Source organism: Larus michahellis, chromosome 24 (genome assembly GCF_964199755.1).
Source record: "Larus michahellis chromosome 24, bLarMic1.1, whole genome shotgun sequence".
NCBI lineage: Eukaryota > Metazoa > Chordata > Aves > Charadriiformes > Laridae > Larus > Larus michahellis.
The window spans coordinates 2610858-2633610 of record NC_133919.1 but is presented as its reverse complement, the minus strand read 5'-3'; the positions used below and the strand labels follow the sequence as shown (position 1 = coordinate 2633610).

The 22753-nt window shown below is 69.6% G+C and overlaps 2 protein-coding genes across 8 annotated transcripts; both read right to left on the bottom strand.

The window, feature by feature from the left end:
* Window positions 1-257: 257 nt before the first annotated feature.
* On the bottom strand, window positions 258-5072 carry TDRKH (tudor and KH domain containing). 4 transcript variants are annotated; one of them, XM_074566638.1, is made up of 13 exons: window positions 4948-5072; window positions 4514-4646; window positions 4105-4211; window positions 3789-3978; window positions 3453-3592; window positions 3108-3375; window positions 2129-2295; window positions 1838-2010; window positions 1507-1571; window positions 1237-1388; window positions 995-1102; window positions 754-882; window positions 258-624 (listed from the first exon to the last, which is right to left on the bottom strand). In XM_074566638.1, the coding sequence occupies exons 2-13, from the start codon at window positions 4635-4637 to the stop codon at window positions 577-579; spliced, it is 1671 nt and encodes a 556-aa protein (XP_074422739.1). In that variant the 5' UTR covers window positions 4638-4646; window positions 4948-5072; the 3' UTR covers window positions 258-576. The 4 variants fall into 4 exon arrangements, with proteins under 4 accessions (XP_074422739.1, XP_074422741.1, XP_074422740.1 ...); XM_074566640.1 differs by having other exon boundaries at window positions 792-882; window positions 4948-5069; XM_074566639.1 differs by having other exon boundaries at window positions 1838-1989; window positions 4948-5069.
* An 870-nt stretch (window positions 5073-5942) lies between these two features.
* Window positions 5943-20921, bottom strand: RORC (RAR related orphan receptor C). Of its 4 annotated transcripts, XM_074566624.1 has the most exons (9): window positions 18241-20921; window positions 16361-16502; window positions 14163-14483; window positions 13587-13708; window positions 13234-13366; window positions 10891-10998; window positions 10680-10790; window positions 9893-10002; window positions 5943-7572 (listed from the first exon to the last, which is right to left on the bottom strand). In XM_074566624.1, the coding sequence occupies exons 1-9, from the start codon at window positions 18454-18456 to the stop codon at window positions 7423-7425; spliced, it is 1413 nt and encodes a 470-aa protein (XP_074422725.1). In that variant the 5' UTR covers window positions 18457-20921; the 3' UTR covers window positions 5943-7422. The 4 variants fall into 4 exon arrangements, with proteins under 4 accessions (XP_074422725.1, XP_074422723.1, XP_074422724.1 ...); XM_074566622.1 differs by lacking the exon at window positions 10680-10790 and having other exon boundaries at window positions 7146-7572; window positions 9893-10450; XM_074566623.1 differs by lacking the exon at window positions 10680-10790 and having other exon boundaries at window positions 7146-7572; window positions 10923-10998.
* Window positions 20922-22753: the final 1832 nt, after the last annotated feature.

The following is a 22753-nucleotide window of genomic DNA, read 5'->3' as shown; positions in this document are numbered from 1 at the left end:
CCCTCGCCCTCACAAACCGGGGGCTCCCGCTGGTCCCAGTTCTCCCCTGACTGGTCCCAGTTCACCGACACCCCACCACCACCCTCAGGAACACAGGAGCTGGGAACCCCCCCCCCCCCGGAGCCAGGGGTAATTCCCTGCGTGGGGAAGGGCAGATCCCGGGGAGCGTGGGAGCCCTGGCTGCCGGTAACCGGGGCGGCCCTGGCTCCCGGTAACCGGGGCTGCGGCCCCTTTGGGGCAGGGAGGGGACAAGGAGCTCCAAAACATTCAATTTTATTGAATCAGGGCACCAACGTGGTGCTTTCCCCTCGCCGCGGAACCAGGCTGGGGCAAAAACAATCCGAGGGGAACCGGCGACCGGGACCGGCAGCTCCCGGAGATCCGACCGGTAACGGTGGCACCGCCATCGCCACCCCTTGGCCCCCTCCAACCAAGCAGAGCCCCGGTTATCCCGGGGAGGGGACGTGGCCCTGCGGCCAGCGTGGCCGTTAAGACAGAAAAAGCGCCGGTAACCATTGGAGTCAAACCGGGATGGAGACGGGCACCGGATCCCGGCGGGGGCTCACGGGGTGCTGCTCACCGTCCCACCACTGCTGCCACCATCCCCACCGCCATCACCGGCACCTGCGCAGAACGGGGGGTCAGGGAGAGCCCCGGTACTCCGGTAGAGCCGGTTCAGGGAACGCGGTCCCGCAGCTCCCGAGGCAACCAGCCCCGGGGGCCCGGCTGCCGTCCCCTACGGCAGCACGTTACCGGTGTAACCAGTCGCATTCCTGGCACAGGGGCCTTACCCCCGAGATCGATGCAGGCCGGGGGGGTCTCGGCGGGACTTTTCCGTGGCTCCGACACAGGGGGCTCCAGGGAGGCGCCGGTGCCGTTCCCCTGCACCGGGAAGAGCCGGGTTAACCATACCCCGGGCCACACCGGGGCTGGCTACCCCCGGGGAAACGGGGCAGGAGGACGAGGCGCCCGCTCCGGGGCCGTGTCTGCTCACCGGGGGCTCCGCCGCGGGCTCTTGGGGGCTGTCCCCCGCCGCCCCTTCCTCTTGGGGAGCGGGGACGGCGTAGCCCAGCCGCACCAGCTCCGCGCCGACGTCCAGGTTCTGCGCCGAAAGGAGACGGGGCTGGAACCGGCGGCGCCGGAGAAGCACCGGGGAGGAGGGGGGAGCGGGGAGGGCGTTCGAAGGGGCTCGGCGCGGGGTGGGGGGGGGTCCCTTGGGTGCGGCGGGGGCCTCACCTCTCCGTGGCGGACGTCGTAGAGCCGGACGTTGGGCCGCGGGCAGAGCCCGGACTGGACGTAACTGGAGATTTTTGCCAGCAGCGGTTTCCACTGGGCGCAGTGGGTGAGCCGGTCGAAGGCGTCCAGCGCTGCCTCTTCCCAGCCGGGCCCTGCCAAGGGGGGTTAACGGCGAGCGGAGCCCCCCCCCCGCCCCGGTTTAGAAAGGGATGACGTCTGAGGGGGCGAATCCAGCCCCCCGCCGTCCCGGGGACACCCCCCTCTGCTCACCAACGGGCACGATCCCGGCCAGGCTGCACTCGATGGCCTGGAAGGGCAGGCTCAGGAAATCGCTCCTGGCAGGGAGAGAAACCGGCCGTCACGCCGGAGAGGAAGCCACCGTGTGCCGATGGCTCTCTCGGCGAGGACAGCCCCCCCTCGGCCACCACCCCGGCTCCCCGGCGACTCCCCCATCTCTTCACGTCGCCACTGCTTCACCAAAACACCGAATTACCCCGGCTAATCCCTCCGTCGAGGCGGCCGCGACCCCTCGCCACCCGGGGACATTAAACCGTGGCGCCGTTGTCGTCCCCCGCCTCCCCAGGTGACACCCCCCGCTCACCGCAGGGCTCGCAGCGCCTCGCGGGGGGCCTCCCCGTTGTCCCCAAAATCCACGTAATGAAGGTCAAAGTTGCCGTTCTCCAGCGTGCCCAGGACGCGGGCTCGGTACCACTCGCCGTCGTCGGCGTAGGGAGCGGCCACGATGTCCCCGGCCTGCACGGTCGAGAGCTCTGCCTGGGGCGGGGGGGGGGGGGACACACACACAGGGTGGGTGACATCCCCAGGCGGGCAAGGGGACCCGCTGCGGGGGGGGGGGGGGGGAAAACGGGGCCGGCGCCCCGGGGGGTCTCACCGCGTGGCCGCAGCTCTGGTAGTACTGGCCCATCTCTGCCGTCAGCTTGTCCAGCTGCAGGCTGCGGTGGCCGACGATCTGGACCCAGAAGTGGTTGGGGTTTTCCGTGGCCGAGATGTAAACCTCCAGGTGCTCGTCCGCCTGGAAGCTGAAATCGGGGCTGGGAACTGCGGGAGAAGCCGGGGGGGAGCCCCGGTGAGAGCCAGAGGGGGCGGCCGAGGGGACCCCCAGCCTCCTGCGGCCCCGATCCCCGCTCAGAGACACATCTCGGACCATCCCTGGGACAAACGACTCCGGCAAAAGCCAGATGACCCCTCCTGCCCTGGGAAGGGGGACAGGGAAAACCAAGGAAACCCTCGGGTTGAAATATAAACAGATTTACTAGAGTAATACTAAATCATTAACATTAATAATACCAAAGAACCAATATTGACCCAGATATCAATATAAAATATACGAGGATTATACTCGGGGTCTGGCACCAGGGCAAGGGGTTCTCAGGACATCGAGGGAGCGAGAGGGAGAGAACTCCTCTGTAAACGTTCTAATTTCTACGGAATGTGCCATTCGTGGTATGAAATAACCCCCTTGGCGGCACGGGGCAAGCGCCCGGGGTCTCGTTCCTCCTCGTCCCCGCACCTGGCAAGGCTCGAAAACGCCGAGACCTTGAAACCCGCAAGCCCAGAGCTGGCTCTGAAGTAAATATTTTCGCAAATCCAAAAACGAGAGCCTTCTAAAAAAAAAAAACAAAAACAAAAAAACCAAAAAAAACCCCACGGTTTCCCCAAGCATTAGAGGAAAACCTCGCCGAAAAGTCAAATTGCCGAAAGAGAAACGAATCATTGTGTCGCTCAAACCAGGGCACCCAGCGCCGTGAAAACGGCTCCCGACACTCCGAGTAAATGCATGTGTCCCCCCGTCCCCCCACTCAGTGCAGTTTCTCGTTGCACCCTGGGGACGAGGCAAACGCTTCCCTTACCCTCAAATTTCGGCACTGCGGTGTCAGGCCCTGCCGCCGGCTCCTCCAGCTCATCGCTCTCATCCTCCACCTCCTCCTGGCCCAGGAGGGAGCCTTCCCCCCAGGAGGAGCCCCCGTCCTCCTCCCTGGGCTCCGGTGCCCCGTCGGGGAGCGGCTCCAGCTCCCGCCGGCTGCCCAGGGGCTGCTTGCGCTGGCACCGCTTCACCGCTGACTGCGCCAGCTCCTTGCGGAAGGCGTCCTCTTCCATCAGCTTCTCCATGATGAGTTTCTTGGGGGTGGGGGGAAAGAGGAGAGGGTTGGGCTGGGGGGCCGAGCCGCCCCCCCGCCCCGCGGCCTCCCGCTCACCTTGGCGGCCGCCACCTCCTTCTGCGTCCCCGAGAGCTGGATGACCCTGATGGGAGCCAGCCCGGCGTCGGCTTCGCGCTCGCAGAGCACTTTGGCCCCCGAGCTGCGGCAGATGCCCCGCACCGTCTCACCCCCCCGGCCTACGGGAGACAGAGCCCCGGGGGAACCGAGGCAGAGCCGGTTCAGTGCAGGAACCGGCCTCCGTCCCGCGGGGAACCCGAGCGGCTCGCGCCGCCAGGGCTTTTGACAGCAGTTGTGCCACCACGGACACGGAGCGGGTAAATTGGTGACACCCCTCGCTGTCCCCTGCCTCCCCCAGGGGGGGTGTGGAGGTACCGATAATCCTGCCGACGGCTCTCTGGGGCACGCAGAGCTGCTCCGACACCGGGGTGCTCTCCGTCACGATCTGGTGGATGGCGGCTTTCGCCCGGCAGACTTGGCTGGGGGAGCCCGAGATCAGCAGCGCCGTCTCCTCGCCCTCCTCCTCTCTCTCCACGTTGATGCGAGCCCCCGTCTCCTGCCGTAGCTGTGGGCACAGGGTTGTGTGTGGGGGGGGCGAAACCAGCCCCCGGCTGCCATTTAGTGGGGCTCCCAGTAAGCCCGGCCTCTCCCCGTCACCCCCCTGAGCCGGGTGGCCTCCAGCGTCCCTCACCTTCTTGATGGTGGCTCCTTTCCGGCCGATGATGGATTTCACGGCCGCCCGGGGGACTTGCACCTCGATTTCCAGCTCCTCGTCTCCCACGAAGGTCAGACGCTCCTCTGCGGGGAAAGCGACGGGGGGCGGGGGACGGGACGGTGACGGGTCCCCCTGGCCACGTCTGCCCACCCCAGGAGAGGGACGAGAACCCCCCCGGGGGGGTTACGAACAGCGCGAGGGACATTCAGAGCTGCTCCAGCAGCTCCCCCCCGTGTCCCCCCATCAGCTCTGAGAACCCCCAGGGTGTTCCCCCAGCGCTGGGGAAGGCGAGGGGAGGCCGGGGAAGGGAGGACAGGCGAGAGGAGGCTGGGGAACGGGGCAGGGGGCGTCTGGGGACGCCCCGGGGGGGGGCTGCGACACCCACCTCGGCTCTCCCGGTACCGGCGGTACAGGATGTAGAGGACGGTGGCACCGGCCGGGACCCCCAGGAGCAGGGCAGCTTTCTGCAGTGCAGTCAGGCTGCTCCAGTAACCCCGCTCCGCCGCCATCGCCGCTACCTGGCGGAGGGGGCGAAGGGGCGTTACCGGCAGCCAGGCCCCAGACCGGGAGGGGGGACCCGGGCCGAGCCGCCCCCACCCGCACCGGGGCACCCTCCGCCGCCTCCCTCTGCCCGCACACCCGCTGCGGAGCTGTCGCCTCCCGCCCCCGAGGCACAGGCGTCCCGGCCCGAGCCCGCCTCAGCCCCTCTCTCGCCGGTGCAGGCCGCGGCCTCCCGCCGCCCCGCCAGAGGAGCCGCCGCAGCGGGTGGGCACCGACCCCCTCCCGGTCCCGCCGCCTCCCGGGGCGGCCTCAACCTACCTGAGGAGCCCGGTCCCGGCGGTGCGGCCCCGGAGACCCGGCACCGTCCCGGCACCGCCCCCACAGAACCCCGCGGTCCGTCCCGCTCCCGCCGCCCTCGCGCCGCCGCCGTCGTCGCCGCCGCCGCCGCCAGCCCCGCCCCCTCCCGCCGCCCACCCAATCGCAGAGCCGCTCTTCCTCGCTCCACCAATCACCGCCGAAGGAGAGGCGGCCAATCGCGCGGGACGGAGCGGGGGGGGGGGAAGGTGTGAGGGGGCGGGGCGAAGCGCCGGCCTGGGAATAAGACGGCCAATCCGCGCCGCGCGGCGGCGGGCTGCAGCCAATCAGCGAGCAGCAAGCGGCCCGCTGAGACCCGCCCTGAGCGGTGAGTGACGGGCGGGGTGTCCAGTAGAGCGGGGGGGGGGCTCGGCCCCGCCCACAAGGCCCCACGTGGCCGTGGGGTCCCGCGGCGCGGCTCGCGCTGTCGCCGGTGTCACCGGGGCCACCCCCCCGGTGTCACTCCCCTCATGTCACCCTGTCACCCCCCCGTGTCACCTGGGGCCACCTCCTGTGTCAACCCGTCCCCCCTTGTCACCCCCCCGCCCCGTGTCACCCCCCCCCCGTGTCACCCCCTGTCACCCCCCCGTGTCACCTGGGGCCACCCCCCGTGTCGCCTGGGGCCACCCCTGTGTCACCCCGCGTCCCCTGTCACACCTGTGTCACCCCCGCTGTGACACTTCCCCCGTGGCAACCCCCCCCGTGTCATCCCATGTCACCTGGGGCCACCCCCTGCGGCACCCCCTGTCCCCATGTCACCACTGTGTCACCCCCTCGTGTCACCCCTGCCCGTGTCACTCCCCCCTTCACCCCATGCCACCTGGGGCCACCCTCTGTCCCCTGTCACCCCCCTGTCACCCCCCCTCTGTCACCTGCATGTCACCCCCCATGTCACACCCCCCTGTGTCACCCTCATGTCACCCGGGTCCCCCCCACGACGGAGCCCAGGGACACGCTGTCCCCCCCAGAAAGCCTTTATTCCCCTCGGTACAGCCGCGGTGCCCTGTCACTCGCCCCCGTCACTCACCCCCTATCAACCCCCCCGTCACCCCCCGGGGGACACACACTTGTCCACCAATACGTGAGCCGGTGGCCATGGGAGACAGAGCACTTTGGGGACCCCCCCCGCCGCGGCCCCAGGGACCCCGAAGTGCTCTGCGGGGCAGGGGCACCCCTGGGTGGTGGGTGACCCCCCCCGTGATGGGGCACCCTCGGGTGACAGAGCGCCGCTGGGTGATGGAGTGTCACCGGGTGATGGAGCTCCCTTGGGTGCTGGCGTGTCACTGGGTGACAAAACCCCACTGGGTGATGAAACCCTGCTGGGTGACAGGGCGTCGCCGGGGGACAAAGCCCTGCTGGGTGTCGGAGCGTCGCTGGGTGACAGAGGTCCTCTGGGTGACGGGGCATCGACAAGTGATGGATCCTCCTTGGGTGACAGCGCCGTCGGGTGATGGGGCGTCACCGGGTGATGGATCCTCCTTGGGTGCCATCGCTGGGTGATGGGGTATCACCAGGTGACAGAGCGTCACGGGGTGATGGAGCGTCACCAGGTGACGAAGCTCCTCTGGGTGACAAAGCATCACCGGGTGACAAAATCCCACCAGGTGACAAGAGCGTCACCAGGATGGTGGATCCTCCGTGGGTGACAGAGCATCATCAGGTGACAGAATGTTGCCGGGTGACAAAGCCCTGCCAGGTGACAAAACCCTGCTGGGTGATGGGACATCACTGGGTGATGGATCCTTCTTAGTGTCAGGGCATCGTTGGGTGACAAAGCCCCGCCGGGTGACAAAGTGTCACCAGGTGATGGATCCTCTGTGAGTGACGGAGCATCTCTGGGTGACAGGGGTACCATCAGGTGACACAGCATCACCGGTTGGGTGACACAGCATCACTGGGTGACAGAGCATCACCGGCTGACAGGGGTGCCACTGGGTGACAGGGCATCACTGGGTGACGGAGCATCTCTGGGTGACGAAGCCCCACTGGGTGACAAAGTGTCACCAGGTGATGGATCCTCTGTGGGTGACGGGGCATTGCCGGGTGACGGGGGTACCACCAGGTGACACAGCATCACTGGGTGACGGAGCATCACCGGCTGACAGGGGGTGCCACCGGGTGACAGGGCATCACCAGGTGACAGGGGTGCCACCGGGTGACAGGGCATCACTGGGTGATGGAGCATCTCTGGGTGACAAAACCCCGCTGGGTGACAAAGTGTCACCAGGTGATGGATCCTCCGTGGGTGCCGGAGCATTGCCGGGTGACGGGGGTACCACCGGGTGACAGGGCATCACCGGGTGCCGGAGCCCCGTGGGGTGTGGGTCCCCCCTGGCCGCGGGAGCACCCCCGGGTGCCCGCACCCCACCGGCCGCTGGCGGATGGAGGGGGGTGTCCATGGGAGGCCCCAGGCGTCGCTGGGAGGGGGCCGGGGGGGGGTCAGCGGGGGCCCTCGGGTTCGCAGGCGAAGAGCTCGCGGTAGAGGGGGGGGAAGGCGGCGAGGAGCCCCCCGGGGCGCGGGCGCAGGAAGGCCTGGAGCTGCTCCACGTGCTGCGAGCACAGCGCGCGCAGACGGCCCTGCGGCGGCAGCTGCCGCGGGGACACGCCTGTCACACGCCTGGCACACGCCTGGCACACGCTTAGCACACGCCTGGCACACGCCTGGCACGCCGGCGACACGCACGTCACATGCACGTGCGTGGAGGGGACGTGCGTGTCACACACACACACGTGCGCGCGCGGAGGGGACATACATGTCACGTGCACGCACACGGAGGGGACGCACGTGTCACGTGGACACGCGCTCGGGGGGCACGCGGCTGCCACACACCTGCCATGCCAGGGGACACGCAGGCGGAGGGGACACGCGTTTCACAGGCACGCACGCGGAGGGGACATGCGTGTCACGTGCATGCACACAGGGGGGACACATGTGTCACACGCATGCACACGGAGGGGACACATGTCACATGCATGCACGCGGAGGGGACACGTGTCACACATGCAAACAGAGGGGACACATGTCACACGCACACGGAGGGGACACGTGTCACATGCATGCACACGGAGGCGACACGTGTCACATGCATGCACATGGAAGCGACACGTGTCACATGCATGCACACGGAGGGGACACATGTCACATGCATGCACACGGAGGCGACACGTGTCACATGCATGCACATGGAGGGGACACATGTCACACATGCACACGGAGGGGACACACGTGTCACACACATGCAGAGGGAGGGGACACGTGTCACATGCACACAGAGGGGACACGTGTCACATGCATGCACGCGGAGGCGACACGTGTCACACATGCACACGGAGGGGACACACATGTCACACGCATGCACGCAGAGGGGACAATTCACAGGCACACGGAGGGGACATGCACCTGTCACATGCCTGCCACGCCAGGGGACACGCACCACACGGGCACACGGAGGGGACATGCATGTCACACTCACGTCACACGCGTGCACGCGGAGGGGACACGCGCCCGTCACACGCCTGACACACCAGGGACACGCACGTCACACGCACGCGTGTGGAGGGGACGCGCCTGTCACACGCACACCCGCACGGAGGCGACACGCTTGTCACACACATGCGCGCACGGAGGGGACACACGCGTCACACCCGCAGGGCACCCCGTGCCCCAAGGTGACCCCCTGCCATGGCAGCCCCCCCCCCCCGGTCCCCTCTGTCCCCCCTGTCCCCCTGGTGTCCCCCTAGTGTCCCCAGTCCCCCCTCTGCCCCCTGTCCCCCCACACCCCCCCGGTCCCCCCACCTTCCCCCGATCCCCTTGGTCCCCCCCGTCCCCCCCTGTCCCCCCACACCCCCCTGTGTCCCCCACCTTCCCCCGGTCCCCTCTGTCACCCCGGTCCCCCCTGGTCCCCCCCCCGTCCCCCGTCCCCCTTGTCCCCTCCATCCCCCCCCCGGCCCCCCTGTTCCCCCATGTCTTACCCCCCCCACGTGTCCCCTGCCTTCCCCCGGTCCCCCCTGTCCCCACTGTCCCCCCTGTCCCCTCGGTCCCCCCCTTTCCCCCTGTCCCCACTGTCCCCCCTGTCCCCTCTGTGCCCCCTGTCCCCCCACACCCCCCCGTGTCCCCCGCCTTCCCCCGGTCCCCCCCTGTGTCCCCACACCCCCCCGTGTCCCCTTCCTTCCCCCGGTCCCCCCGGGTCCCCCCTGTCCACTCGGTCCCCCCCTTCTCCTCTGTGTCCCCTGTGTCCCCACCCACCCTCCACCCCCCCGTGTCCCCCGCCTTCCCCCGGTCCCCTCTGTCACCCCGGTCCCCCCACACCCCCCTGTGCCCCCCGCCTTCCCCCGGTCCCCTCTGTCACCCCGGTCCCCCCTGGTCCCCACCCCCCCCGTCCCCCTGTCCCCCTTGTCCCCTCCATCCCCTCCTGGCCCCCCGGCCCCCCTGTTCCCCCATGCCCCCCCCCTCCCGTGTCCCCCTCTCCCCCCTGTCCCCTCGGTCCCCCCCTTTCCCCCTGTCCCCACTGTCCCCCCTGTCCCCGCAGTCCCGTCTGTGCCCCCTGTCCCCCCACACCCCCCCGTGTCCCCTGCCTTCCCCCGGTCCCCCCCTGTGTCCCCACCCCCTCCCGTGTCCCCAGCCTTCCCCCAGTCCCCCCAGGTCCCCCTGGTCCCCCCTGTCCTCCCTGTCCCCTCGGTCCCCCCCTTTCCCCCTGTCCCCACTGTCCCCCCTGTCCCCGCGGTCCCCTCTGTGCCCCCTGTCCCCCCACACCCCCCCGTGTCCCCCGCCTTCCCCCGGTCCCCCCAGGTCCCCCGGGTCCCCTGTCCCCTCGGTCCCCCCTGTCTCCCCTGGTCCCCCGGTCCCCCCTGCTCCCCCATGCCCCCCCCATGCCCCCGGTCCCCCCCCGGCCCCCCCCGGTCCCCGCACCCTGGCCAGCAGCCCCTCGCGGTGGGTCCGGCGCAGCAGGAGGCGGAAGGCGACTTCCAGGTGTCCCTGCAGCCGGGCCACCTTGGCCTGATCCTGCAGCCACGGCCGGTCTGGGGACGGGGACACGGCGGGTGGCGTGGGGATGGGGACAGGGACAGGGATGGGACGGGATTGGGATGGGGACAGGGACGGGATGGGGACGGGGACAGGGATGGGATAGGATTGGGATGGGGACAGGGACGGGATGGGGATGGGGACAAGGATGGGATGGGATTGGGATGAGGACGGGGCAGAGACAGGGATGGGATTGGGATGGGGACGGGGACGGGGACAGGGATGGGATAGGGATTGGGACGGGGACACGGATGGCATGGGATGGGGATGGGGACAGGGACAGGGATGGGAATGAAGAAGGATGGGGACAAGGGCGGGATGAGGATGGAGACGGTGACAAGGACAGGGACGGTAGCAGGGTGGGCTGAGGATGGGGACAAGATGGGGACCACGCCAGGACAGGGCCAGGGCTGGGGACGGGAACGGGGACGGGGACAGCTGGGACTGAGAGCGGGACGGGAGAGGCACAGGGTGGGGACAACCACGGGGACGGGGTGGGGGGCCAGCAGGGGCCAGCTCAGGCCACCCAACCCCAGCCCCCAGCACCCGCTTTAGGACAAAACCAGGGGGGTTTGGGGCAAACCCTGGTTGGGGTTCCTACGGGGCCCGGGGTGGGGGTGGGGGGAACTGATGCCCGGGGTGGGGGACAGGGGACAGGGGACAGGTCCCTCACTGGCGTTGACGAGGACGAGGGCGCTGAAGAGGGCCACCTCGCTCTCCGAGAAGTGCAGAGCGCAAAGGCTCTGGGCGAAGTCGAAGATGGAGCCGATGAGCTCGTGGCAGCCTGGGGGGAGTCCTCGTCACCGCCCGGGTCCCCCCCCGGGTCCCCTCCCCTCGGTGTCATCTTCCCCCCCCCCTCCAACACCCCGTGTCCCCGGCCCTACCCAGGGATCGGAAGAGCTCGGCGCCCGCGTACTTGCCCTCGAAGAAGACGGTCCGGTTGTCGGAGTTGAAGGCTCGGCACATGCGCACCAGCACCACCTCCATGGCGCCTGCCACCCCCCCGGCGGGGACGGGGACGGTGGCACCGGGGACACGGGGCCCCGCGGTGCCGCTGCTCGGGGCTGGGTCGGTGCCCCCGGCCCTTGAGGGGGTCTCACCTCCCCGGTGGGACCCATGGGATTGTCACCTCCCCCGTGGGACCCATGGGACTGTCACCTCCTCGGTGGGACCCATGGGATTGTCACCTCCCAGGTGGGGTCGGGGTGGCCCTTGGGGACTGTCACCTCCCCCGTGGGACCCATGGGACTGTCACCTCCTCGGTGGGACCCATGGGACTGTCACCTCCCCCGTGGGACCCATGGGATTGTCACCTCCCGGGTGGGGTCAGGGTGGCCCTTGGGGACTGTCATCACCTCCCCCATGGGACCCATGGGACTGTCACCTCCTCGGTGGGACCCATGGGATTGTCACCTCCCGGGTGGGGTCGGGGTGGCCCTTGGGGACTGTCACCTCCCCCGTGGGACCCATGGGACTGTCACTTCCCGGGTGGGGTCAGGGTGGCCCTTGGGGACTGTCACCTCCCCCGTGGGACCCATGGGACTGTCACCTCCCGGGTGGGGTCAGGGTGGCCCTTGGGGACTGTCATCACCTCCCCCGTGGGACCCATGGGACTGTCACCTCCTCGGTGGGACCCATGGGATTGTCACCTCCCGGGTGGGGTCGGGGTGGCCCTTGGGGACTGTCACCTCCCCCGTGGGACCCATGGGACTGTCACCTCCCGGGTGGGGTCAGGGTGGCCCTTGGGGACTGTCACCTCCCCCGTGGGACCCATGGGACTGTCACCTCCCGGGTGGGGTCAGGGTGGCCCTTGGGGACTGTCACCTCCCCCGTGGGACCCATGGGACTGTCACCTCCTCGGTGGGACCCATGGGATTGTCACCTCCCGGGTGGGGTCGGGGTGGCCCTTGGGGACTGTCACCTCCCCCGTGGGACCCATGGGACTGTCACCTCCCGGGTGGGGTCAGGGTGGCCCTTGGGGACTGTCACCTCCCCCGTGGGACCCATGGGACTGTCACCTCCTCGGTGGGACCCATGGGATTGTCACCTCCCGGGTGGGGTCGGGGTGGCCCTTGGGGACTGTCACCTCCCCCGTGGGACCCATGGGACTGTCACCTCCTCGGTGGGACCCATGGGACTGCCACCTCCCAGGTGGGGTCAGGGTGGCCCTTGGGGACTGTCACCTCCCCCGTGGGACCCATGGGACTGTCACTTCCCGGGTGGGGTCAGGGTGGCCCTTGGGGACTGTCACCTCCCCCGTGGGACCCATGGGACTGTCACCTCCCGGGTGGGGTCAGGGTGGCCCTTGGGGACTGTCATCACCTCCCCTGTGGGACCCATGGGACTGTCACCTCCTCGGTGGGACCCATGGGATTGTCACCTCCCGGGTGGGGTCGGGGTGGCCCTTGGGGACTGTCACCTCCCCCATGGGACCCATGGGACTGTCACCTCCCGGGTGGGGTCAGGGTGGCCCTTGGGGACTGTCACCTCCCCCGTGGGACCCATGGGACTGTCACCTCCCGGGTGGGGTCAGGGTGGCCCTTGGGGACTGTCACCTCCCCCGTGGGACCCATGGGACTGTCACCTCCTCGGTGGGACCCATGGGATTGTCACCTCCCGGGTGGGGTCGGGGTGGCCCTTGGGGACTGTCACCTCCCCCATGGGACCCATGGGACTGTCACCTCCCGGGTGGGGTCAGGGTGGCCCTTGGGGACTGTCACCTCCCCCGTGGGACCCATGGGACTGTCACCTCCTCGGTGGGACCCATGGGATTGTCACCTCCCGGGTGGGGTCGGGGTGGCCCTTGGGGACTGTCACCTCCCCCGTGGGACCCATGGGACTGTCACCTCCTCGGTGGGACCCATGGGACTGCCACCTCCCAGGTGGGGTCAGGGTGGCCCTTGGGGACTGTCACCTCCCCAGTGGGACCCATGGGACTGTCACCTCCCAGGTGGGGTTGGGAGTGGCCCTTGGGGACTGTCACGTCCTGATGGGACCACACCAGCCCCTGGGGACTGCCACCCCCCATGGGGCCATGGCACTCTGTAGGGATTGTCACCTCCCTGGTGGGACCACAGCATTCCATCGCCTGGGGACACCAGGGCCGGGGAGATGGGGACCGCAGGGACTGTGGGGCTGGGGACAGGGGGACGGGGTGACCCCGGAGGTGGGGACAGGGGAGGTGGTGGCCCTGGGGGAGGGAACAAGGGGACAAGGTGGCCCCGTACCCGCTTTGAGGAGGACGATCTGGTCGTTCTGGCAGAGGTCCATGAAGCCGCGCAGGCGCTTGGCGAACTCCACCACGTACTGGATGGCCTCGGTGATGCGCCCGGCGCAGCGCTGCCACATCTCCTCCGTCGACTGCCACCCGCCCCGTGTGACACCCCGTCACCCGGCCGTCGTGACACCCCGTCACTCGGCCGTCACACCCCCCCCCCCCCCCCCCCGAACCCCACACCCCCTCCAAACCTTCTGCAACGTCCCAGCCACGTCGGAGCCGTGGGCACCAGGCCCTCGGCGTGCTCTGGGTGCCCTGGGGACCGCGGCGTCCCCTCCCCTGTCCCCACCCCGGTGGCCTCACCTTCTTCTGGTAGGCGCAGACCTCCTCGCGGGAGAAGGTGTCCCAGCGCCGGAGCTGCAGGTCCTCGGCGCGGTGCTGGCAGGTCTCGCGGTACGACTTGAGGACGTTCTGGGTGAGGTGCTCTGCGGGGGACGGGGGCTCGGGGACGGGGATGGGGACAGGGCAGGCAGCCCTGGGCCATGTCCCCGGTGGGCAAGGTCCCACCACAATCTGGCAGCCATCAGGGACGGAGGCTGGTCCCACCACCACTGAGCACCCATGGGTGATGCATCCAGGTCCCACCACCATAGAGCACCCATGGGTGACAGAGCCCAGGTCCCACCACCATAGAGCACCCATGGGTGATGGAGTCAGCTTGCCACCATGGAGCACCCACGGGTGACGCGGTGAGGTCCCACCACCATAGAGCACCCATGGGTGATGCACCCAGGTCCCACCGCCGTCTGGCACCCATCAGTGACGGAGCCGGGTCCCACCACCGTTGAGCACCCACGGCTGACGGAGCCATCTCTCCACCAGGGAGCACCCATGGGTGACAGCCCCAGCCCCACGGGCACGTGGCACCCAGGGACTCACCGATCTCCAGGCCGGAGGACGTGGGTGACTCCAGGAGGCTGCTGACAGTGGCGGGGGGGTAGAACTCGGGGCCGTCCCCGTCTCCATCCGGACCCCGCGTGGTCCCCTCCAGCCGCCCAGGCTGTCCCTCCGTCGCCGGCCCGGCCCGGCCCTCCGTGGTGCCGGGGGGGGTCAGGGGGTGTCCCCGGCACCCCGTCAGCCCGGGGGGGACGGCGGGGGTCCCCTCGGCCGCCCGCTCCCGCTGCCGCTGCTCCAGCTGCTGCTGCACCTCGGCCTGCAGCCGGTCCCGCTGCTTCTTGGACATGCGGCCGAACTTGACGGCTGCGGGGAGAGGCGGCGCTGGGGGACACGCGTGACACGTGTGTCAGGGAGAGGCGGCGCTGGGGGACACGCGTGACACAGGCATGACGGGGAGAGGCGGTGCTGGGGGACACGCGTGACACGTGTGTCAGGGAGAGGCGGCGCTGGGGGACACGCGTGACACAGGCATGACGGGGAGAGGCAGCGCCGGGGGACACGCGTGACACGTGTGTCAGGGAGAGGCGGCGCTGGGGGACACGCGTGACACAGGCATGACGGGGAGAGGCGGCGCTGGGAGACACGCGTGACACGTGTGTCAGGGAGAGGCAGCGCTGGGGGACACGCGTGACATGTCGGGGAGAGGCGGCGCTGGGGGACACGCGTGATGTGTTTTCAGGGAGAGGCAGCGCTGGGGGACACGTGTGACACAGGCATGTCAGGGAGAGGTGGCGCTGGGGGACACGTGTGACACAGGCATGATGGGGAGATGCGGTGCTGGGGGACATGTGTGACACAGGCATGACGGGGAGAGGCGGCGCTGGGAGACACGCGTGACACGTGTGTCAGGGAGAGGAGGTGCTGGGGGACACGCGTGACACAGGCATGATGGGGAGAGGCGGTGCTGGGGGACACGCGTGACACGTGTGTCAGGGAGAGGAGGTGCTGGGGGACACACATGACACAGGTGTGTCGGGGAGAGGAGGCGCTGGAGGACACGTGTGACACAGGCATGACGGGGAGATGCGGTGCTAGGGGACACGCGTGACACAGGCATGACAGGGAGAGGCAGCGCTGGGGGACACGTGTGTCGGGGAGAGGTGGCGCTGGGGGACACGCATGATGTGTTTTCAGGGAGAGGCAGCGCTGGGGGACACGTGTGACACAGGCATGACGGGGAGAGGCAGCGCTGGGGGACACGCGTGACACGTGTGTCAGGGAGAGGTGGCGCTGGGGGACACGCGTGACACAGGCATGACGGGGAGAGGCGGCCCTGGGGGACACGCGTGACAGGCATGACGGGGAGAGGCAGCGCTGGGGGACACGCATGACGTGTGTTGGGGAGAGGCGGCGCTGGGGGACACGCGTGACACACGCGTGTCAGGCAGAGCGTGCGCATGCCACCGGCCCAGCTGCCCGCGACCTACATAGCCCGTGGCACCGGGGCTTTCCGGCCCCACGCGTGTGCCGCCGGGGCCCCCCCCCGCTTCCTCCGGGGGCACCCACAGCCCCTCCGCTTCCTCCGGGGACACCGTGGCCCCCCAGGGCGTCACACCGTCCCCGCGGCCCCCCGACACACCTTGCTGGGGGGGGGCGCGGGCACAGCGGGGGCGATGGGGATGGGGGTGTACCCAGGTATGGGGGGGGGAACACCCAAGTATGGGGGGGGGGAATGCACCCAGGTATGGGGGGGGACACCCAGGTATGGGGGGGACACACCCAAGTATGGGGGGGGGAATGCACCCAGGTATGGGGGGGGGACACCCAGGTATGGGGGGGGGACACCCAAGTATGGGGGGGGGGAATGCACCCAGGTATGGGGGGGGGATGCACCCAGGTATGGGGGGGGACACCCAGGTATGGGGGGGGGACACCCAAGTATGGGGGGGGGATGCACCCAGGTACTGAGGGGGGGATGCACTGAGGCGGGGGGGGGGTGCACCCAGGTATTGGGGGGTGAACTCAGGTATTGGGGGGGTGGGGGGGGGGATGCAGCAGTTATGGGGGGGGGATGCACCCAGGTGGTACCCGGGTGGTACCCAGGTGTATGGGGTGGGATGCACCCAGGTGCGGGGGGGGGGGGGAGGAACACCTAAATATAAGGGGGGGGGATGCACCCAGGTATTGGGGGGCCGGGGGGGGGTGGGGGGGTGGGTTCCACCGTGCCGGGGGTGACGCACCGTCGCGGGACATGCCGAGGCGCAGGCACTTCTGGAGGCGGCAGTGCTGGCAGCGGTTGCGGCTGGCCCGGTCGATGGGGCAGTTCTGCTGGCGGCTGCAGGCGTAGCTCAGGCTGCTCTGCTGGCTGCGCCGGAAAAAACCCTGCGCAGGGTGGGGGGTCACCGTCAGGCCGGCACCCCAACACCCCGACACCCCAACACCCCAGCATCCCAGCACCCTGACACCCCGACACCCTGGCACCCCGACACCCCAGCATCCTGGCACCCCGACACCCTGGCACCCCGACACCCCGGCATCCCGGCACCCCGACACCCCAGCATCCCAGCACCCTGACACCCCGACACCCCAGCATTCTGGCACCCCGACACCCCGGCACCCCGACACCCCAGCATCCCGGCACCCCGACACCCCAGCATCCCAGCACCCTGACACCCCGACACCCCAGCATTCTGGCACCCCGACACCCCGGCACCCCGACACCCCGGCATCCCGGCACCCCGACACCCCAGCACGCCAGCACCCCAACACCCTGACACCCTGACACCCCGGCACCCTGACACCCCAGCATCCCAGCACCCCGACACCCTGACACCTCAGCATCCTGACACCATGGCACCCGGCACCCCAGCACCCAGACACCCTGACACCCCAACACCCTGACACCATGGCACCACGGCACTCCAGCATCGTGACACCATGGCACCCCGACACCCCGACACCCTGGCACCCCAACACCCCAGCACCCTGACACCCCGGCACCATGGCACCCCAACACCCTGACGCCCCAGCATCCCAGCACCCCGCACCCCGGCACCCTGACACCCTGACACCCTGACACCACGGCACCATGGCACCCCGACACCCCAACACCCCGACACCCTGACACTCCAGCACCCTGGCAGCCTGACACCCATGGCACCCAGCATCCCAGCACCATGACACCCCAACACCCTGACACACTGACACCCCGACACCCAGCACCCCGACACCCCAACACCCTGACACCATGGCACCCCAGCACCCCGACACCCTGACACCATGGCATCCCGGCACCCCAGCACCCCAAAACCTCAGCACCCTGGCACCTCAGTACCATGGCACCCCGGCACCCCAGCCCCCCGGTACCCTGGCACCCTGACACCCCAGTACTAAGGCACCCTGACACCCTGGCACCCCGGCACCCTGACACCCCCAAACCCTGGCACCCCAGCACCGTGGCACCCTGACACCCTGACACCCCAACACCCCAGTACCCCAGTACCATGGCACCCTGACACCCCAACACCCTGGCACCCTGCTACCCCAGTACCATGGCACCCTGACACCCCCAAACGCTGACACCCCCAAACCCTGGCACCCCAGCACCGTGGCACCCTGACACCCTGACACCCCAGCACCCCAGTACCCCAGTACCATGGCACCCTGACACCCCAACACCCTGGCACCCTGCTACCCCAGTACCATGGCACCCTGGCACCCCAGCACTCTGACACCCCCAAACCCTGGCACCCCAGTACCGTGGCACCCTGACACCCTGACACCCCAGCACCCCAGTACCTCAGTACCATGGCACCCTGACACCCCAACACCCTGGCACCCTGGTACCCCAGTACCATGGCACCCTGGCATCCTGACACCCCAACACGCCGGCACCCCAGTACCCCAGTACCGTGACACCCTGGCACCCTGGTACCCCAGTACCATGGCACCCTGGCACCCCAGCACCCTGACACCCCCAAACCCTGGCACCCCAGTACCGTGGCACCCTGACACCCCGGCACCCCGGCACCCCAGCACCCTGGTACCCTGGCACCCTGACACCCTGACACCCCGACACCCCGACACCCCGGTACCATGGCACCCCGACACCCCGGCGCACCTTGCAGCCCTCGCAGGTGATGACGCCGTAGTGGATCCCCGAGGATTTGTCCCCGCAGATCTTGCAGGGGATGATCTCGATGTGGGCTGCGGGGGGGAGGGACGGGGTGGGCACCCGCCCCGAGGGACCCCCGGGGAGGGGGGTGGGTGTCGCGGCCCCTCGGGGCACGCGTGGCACCCGCGGGACTGTGTGTGCCACCCCTGTCCTCGCATGCATCCCCTGAGCTCCCGTGTCCCCTGCGGGACCAGGTGTCCCCTAGGGGCTCAGATGTCCCCTGTGGGACCCTGTGTCCCCTATGGGCTCCCGTGTCCCCTATGGGCTCCCGTGTCCCCCACGGGTTCACGTGTCACCACACGGGCTCCCGTGGCCGCTGTGGGCTCCCGTGTCCCCTGTAGGCTCACGTCCCCCGTGGGCTCCCACGTCACCCCGCGGGCTCCCGTGTCCCCGCTGGGTTCCCGCGTCACCCCCTGGGCTCCTGAGGACCCTACGGGACCCCGTGTCCCCTCTGGGACCCCGTCTGCCACCCACGTTCCCACAGGGACCCCACGGGCTCACGTGTCCCCCATGGCCATCGGTGTCCCCTGTGGACCCAGATGTCACTTAGGGGCTCAGGTGGCCCCGTGAGCCCGCCGGGTCCCCTTGGGCTCTCGCAGGGTCCCCATGGGCTCTCGCGGCACCCCACGGGTTCCGGCGTCGCCCGGGCGCTCAGGGCCCCCCCCAGGAGCCCGTGGGTGCCCCCGGGCGTCCCCCGCGGCCCCCGCGCAGGGTGGGCCCTGCCGGACGCCGGGGGCTGCCGAAACCGCAGCGGCAGCGAGCGCCGGCGAAGCCACAACTGGGACATGGCCCCACCTTGCAGGAAGGCGCCCGCCGCCCCGGCGCGGCCCGGCACGGCACCGGCACGGGCGGCACGGCACTGGCACAGCCCGGCATGGCACCGGCACGGCCCAGCATGGCCCCAGCATGGCCCCAGTGGGCAGGGGGCCATGGGGTGCCGTCACAGGGATGGGGGGCACCTCAGCCATGGGAGTGGGGGACACCAGGGCTGGGGTCACCAGGGCTGGGGACAACGGGGGTGGGGACACCGGGGATGGAGACATCAGGGATGGGATCACCGGGGATGGGGACACCAGGGATGGGGACATCAGGGATGGGGAGACCAGGGATGGGGACATCAGGGCTGGGATCACCGGGGATGGGGACACCAGGGATGGGGACATCAGGGATGGGGAGACCAGGGATGGCATCACCGGGTCTGGGGACAACGGGGGTGGGGACACCAGGGATGGGGACATCAGGAATGAGGAGACCAGGGATGGCATCACCGGGGCTGGGGACAACAGGGCTGGGGACACCGGCGATGGAGACATCAGGGATGGGGACATCGGGGATGGGGAAATCGAGGATGGGGACATCGAGGATGGGGACATCGGGGCTGGGGACACCAGGGCTGGAGAAATCGGGGATGGGGACACCAGGGGTGGGGACACCAGGGATGGGGAAATGAGGGGACACCAGAGCCAGGGAATGTCTGAGCTTGAGAGGCCACCAGAGCCAAGGGACACCGGGAGCTGGGGGACACCAAGGGTGGGGGCACCCGGGGGGGACGGGGACACCCCAACCCCAGAGATGCCCCAGAGCCCCCAGGAGACCTTCTCATCCCCCGACTGCCACCGGCTTGTCACCCTCCGCCCTGCACACGCTTGCGCACGTACCCCCCCGGCCGTGCCCCCCTCGCACACGCTTGTGCACGCGGGCACGGCTCCCGCACGCCCGCAGGCGCTCCTTGGGGCAACGAGGGTGATGGGGGGGTCGGAACGGGGGGGCGCGATGCCCGCTGGGACACGCCGGGCCACGGGCGGCCACGCGCGCACCCCCTCGGCGCGACGCCAAAGGCCCGTGGCCGAGCCGCTGAGGCTTGGGCCAGGCCGCCGCGGGCTCGCGCGCACGCCTTCGCGCGTTCACGACCGCTCGGGCACGGGCTCACGCGCGCCCCGTGCCCCCCCACTCCCCCCCCGCCCCCCCCCCAAACCCCGGGCACGCTCTCGCCCACCGGCCGCCGCTCCTTCACGCGCGCACACACGCGTGCAGCCGCCCGCACCTCTTCCTCCCGAGGCCGAATCCGCTTCGTCGGCTTTTTCCACCCGCCCCACTTTTGGGGCCCCCCGGGGAGGTGGTGGTTGGAGGGGGGGGGTGGGTTTGGCCGCCCTCGCATCCGGGACCCCCGCGTCGGCCCCAGGGGTGAGGTGGGGTGTCAGGGTGGGGGGGGGGGGTGTGGGGGACGACGACGACACCCTGGGAATTCGGCGCTTTGACTCAGCCCCGCGCCCCGGCACCCACATTAGTCAACGGTGCCGGCGCCGGCGGCTGCCAGGAAGCGCCGCTTTCGGGTGCTGCTCCTGCCGGGAACCGGCGGCGAGAGGTCGCCGAGGTCTCGGCCGGCTCCACGCCTCCCCGGCACCCGTCGCTCCCACGGCACCCACCTGTCGGCACCGTGGCCCCCCCGGGAGCCCGACGGAGGCATGGGCACCCACCGGCACCCACCAGCCCCAGCGGAGCCCATCGGGACCTGGCAGCACCACCGGCACCCACCGGCCCCACGGGCACCCAACAGCAGCTGTCACCTCCACCAACATCCACCAGCACCCACCGGCTCCATCAGCACCCACCAACATCCCACCAACATCCCACCAGCACCCACCTACATCCCACCAGCACCCACCAACATCCAACACCCCACCAGCACCCACCAACATCCCACCAGCCCCATGAGCACCAACCAGCACCCACCAACATCCCACCAGCACCCACCAACATCCCACCAGCCCCATTAGCACCCACCAGCACCCACCAATATCCCACCGGCACCCACCAACATCCCACACCCCATCAGCACCCACCAACATCCCACCAGCCCCATGAGCACCAACCAGCCCCCACCAATATCCCACCGGCACCCACCGACATCCCACCAGCCCCATGAGCACCCACCAACAACCACCAACATCCAACACCCCACCAGCACCTGCCAACATCCCACCAGCACCCACCAGCCCCATGAGCACCTACCAGCACCCCACCAGCACCCACCAGCTCCCACCAATGTCCACCAGCACCCACCAGTACCCACCATCTCTACCAGCACCCATCATCTCCACCAGCCTGACCAGCACCCACCAACCCCACAAGCCCCTACCAAAATCCCACCAGCACCCACCAGCACCCATCAGCCCCACCAGCTCCCACCAGCACCCACCAGCACCCACCATCACCTCCACCAACACCCACCAGCGCCCATCATCTCCACCAGCCTCATGAGTACCCACCAACATCCCACCAGCACCCACCAGCACCCACCAACCAGCATCTCCACCAACACTCACCAGCACCCATCATCTCCACCAGCACCCACCAGTAACCATCAGCCCCACGGGACCTGCTGGCACCCATTAGCCCCACCAACACCCCACCAGGACCCGCCAGCCCCATGAGCACCCACCAGCACCCACCAACACCCACCAACATCCCACCAGCACCCATCAGCCCCATGAGCACCCACCAGCCCCCACCAGCCCCCACCAACACCCACCAACATCCCACCAGCCCCATGAGCACCCACCAGCACCCACCAACACCCACCAACATCCCACCAGCACCCATCAGCCCCATGAGCACCCACCAGCCCCCACCAGCCCCCACCAACACCCACCAACATCCCACCAGCCCCATGAGCACCCACCAGCACCCCATCAACATCCCACCAGCACCCACCAGCCCCACGGGGACCCGCTGGCACCCATCAGCACCCACCGCCCCCAGGGTGGGGGGACAACCCGGCGCTCCCAACCCCCCCGGCGCGGCATCACGGCAAAACATGCCATGACACGGGCAGACACGTCACGCCACGGGCAGACACGCCATGGCACGGGGTGGGGGGTGGGGGGAGGGCACCCCGTCCCCGGCACCCAAGGGTGCCGCCGTCCCCGCCTCAGTTTCCCCAGGGCCGGGGCGGGGGGGGGTTGCGGGTGGGGGCGGCGGGGGAGCGGGGCCACCTGCGTGTCCCCGTCCGTGTCCCCGCCGTGTCACCTGCGCCGGCCCCGCGCAGCTGCCACCCCCCGCCACATCTGAGGGCGAGCGCCCGCCCCGCAGGTGCTGGGGGGCACCCAGGGGTGCTGGGGGGGGGGAGGGACGTTGGGGTGCTGGGAGGGGGGGGCCGCAGCTGCGGCTGCTGGGGGGGGGCAGGGAGCTGCCCGGCGCCACGGCACCGCCGCCGCACTCCGCAACGTGCCGTAACACGCGCACAGGCCCCGCGAGACGCGTGCACCGCCTGCGACACGCGTGTGCGCCCTGCGACACGCGTACGTGTCACCCCGCGCGCGCGGACACTCGGAGCCCCCGTACGACACCCGCACGTGCCGCCTTGCGACAGGGGCACGCACGCCGTACCACGCGTGTGCCCGCAGCTGTACGCGCCGTAACACGCGGGCACACCCAGCGACACGCCGGCGACGCATGC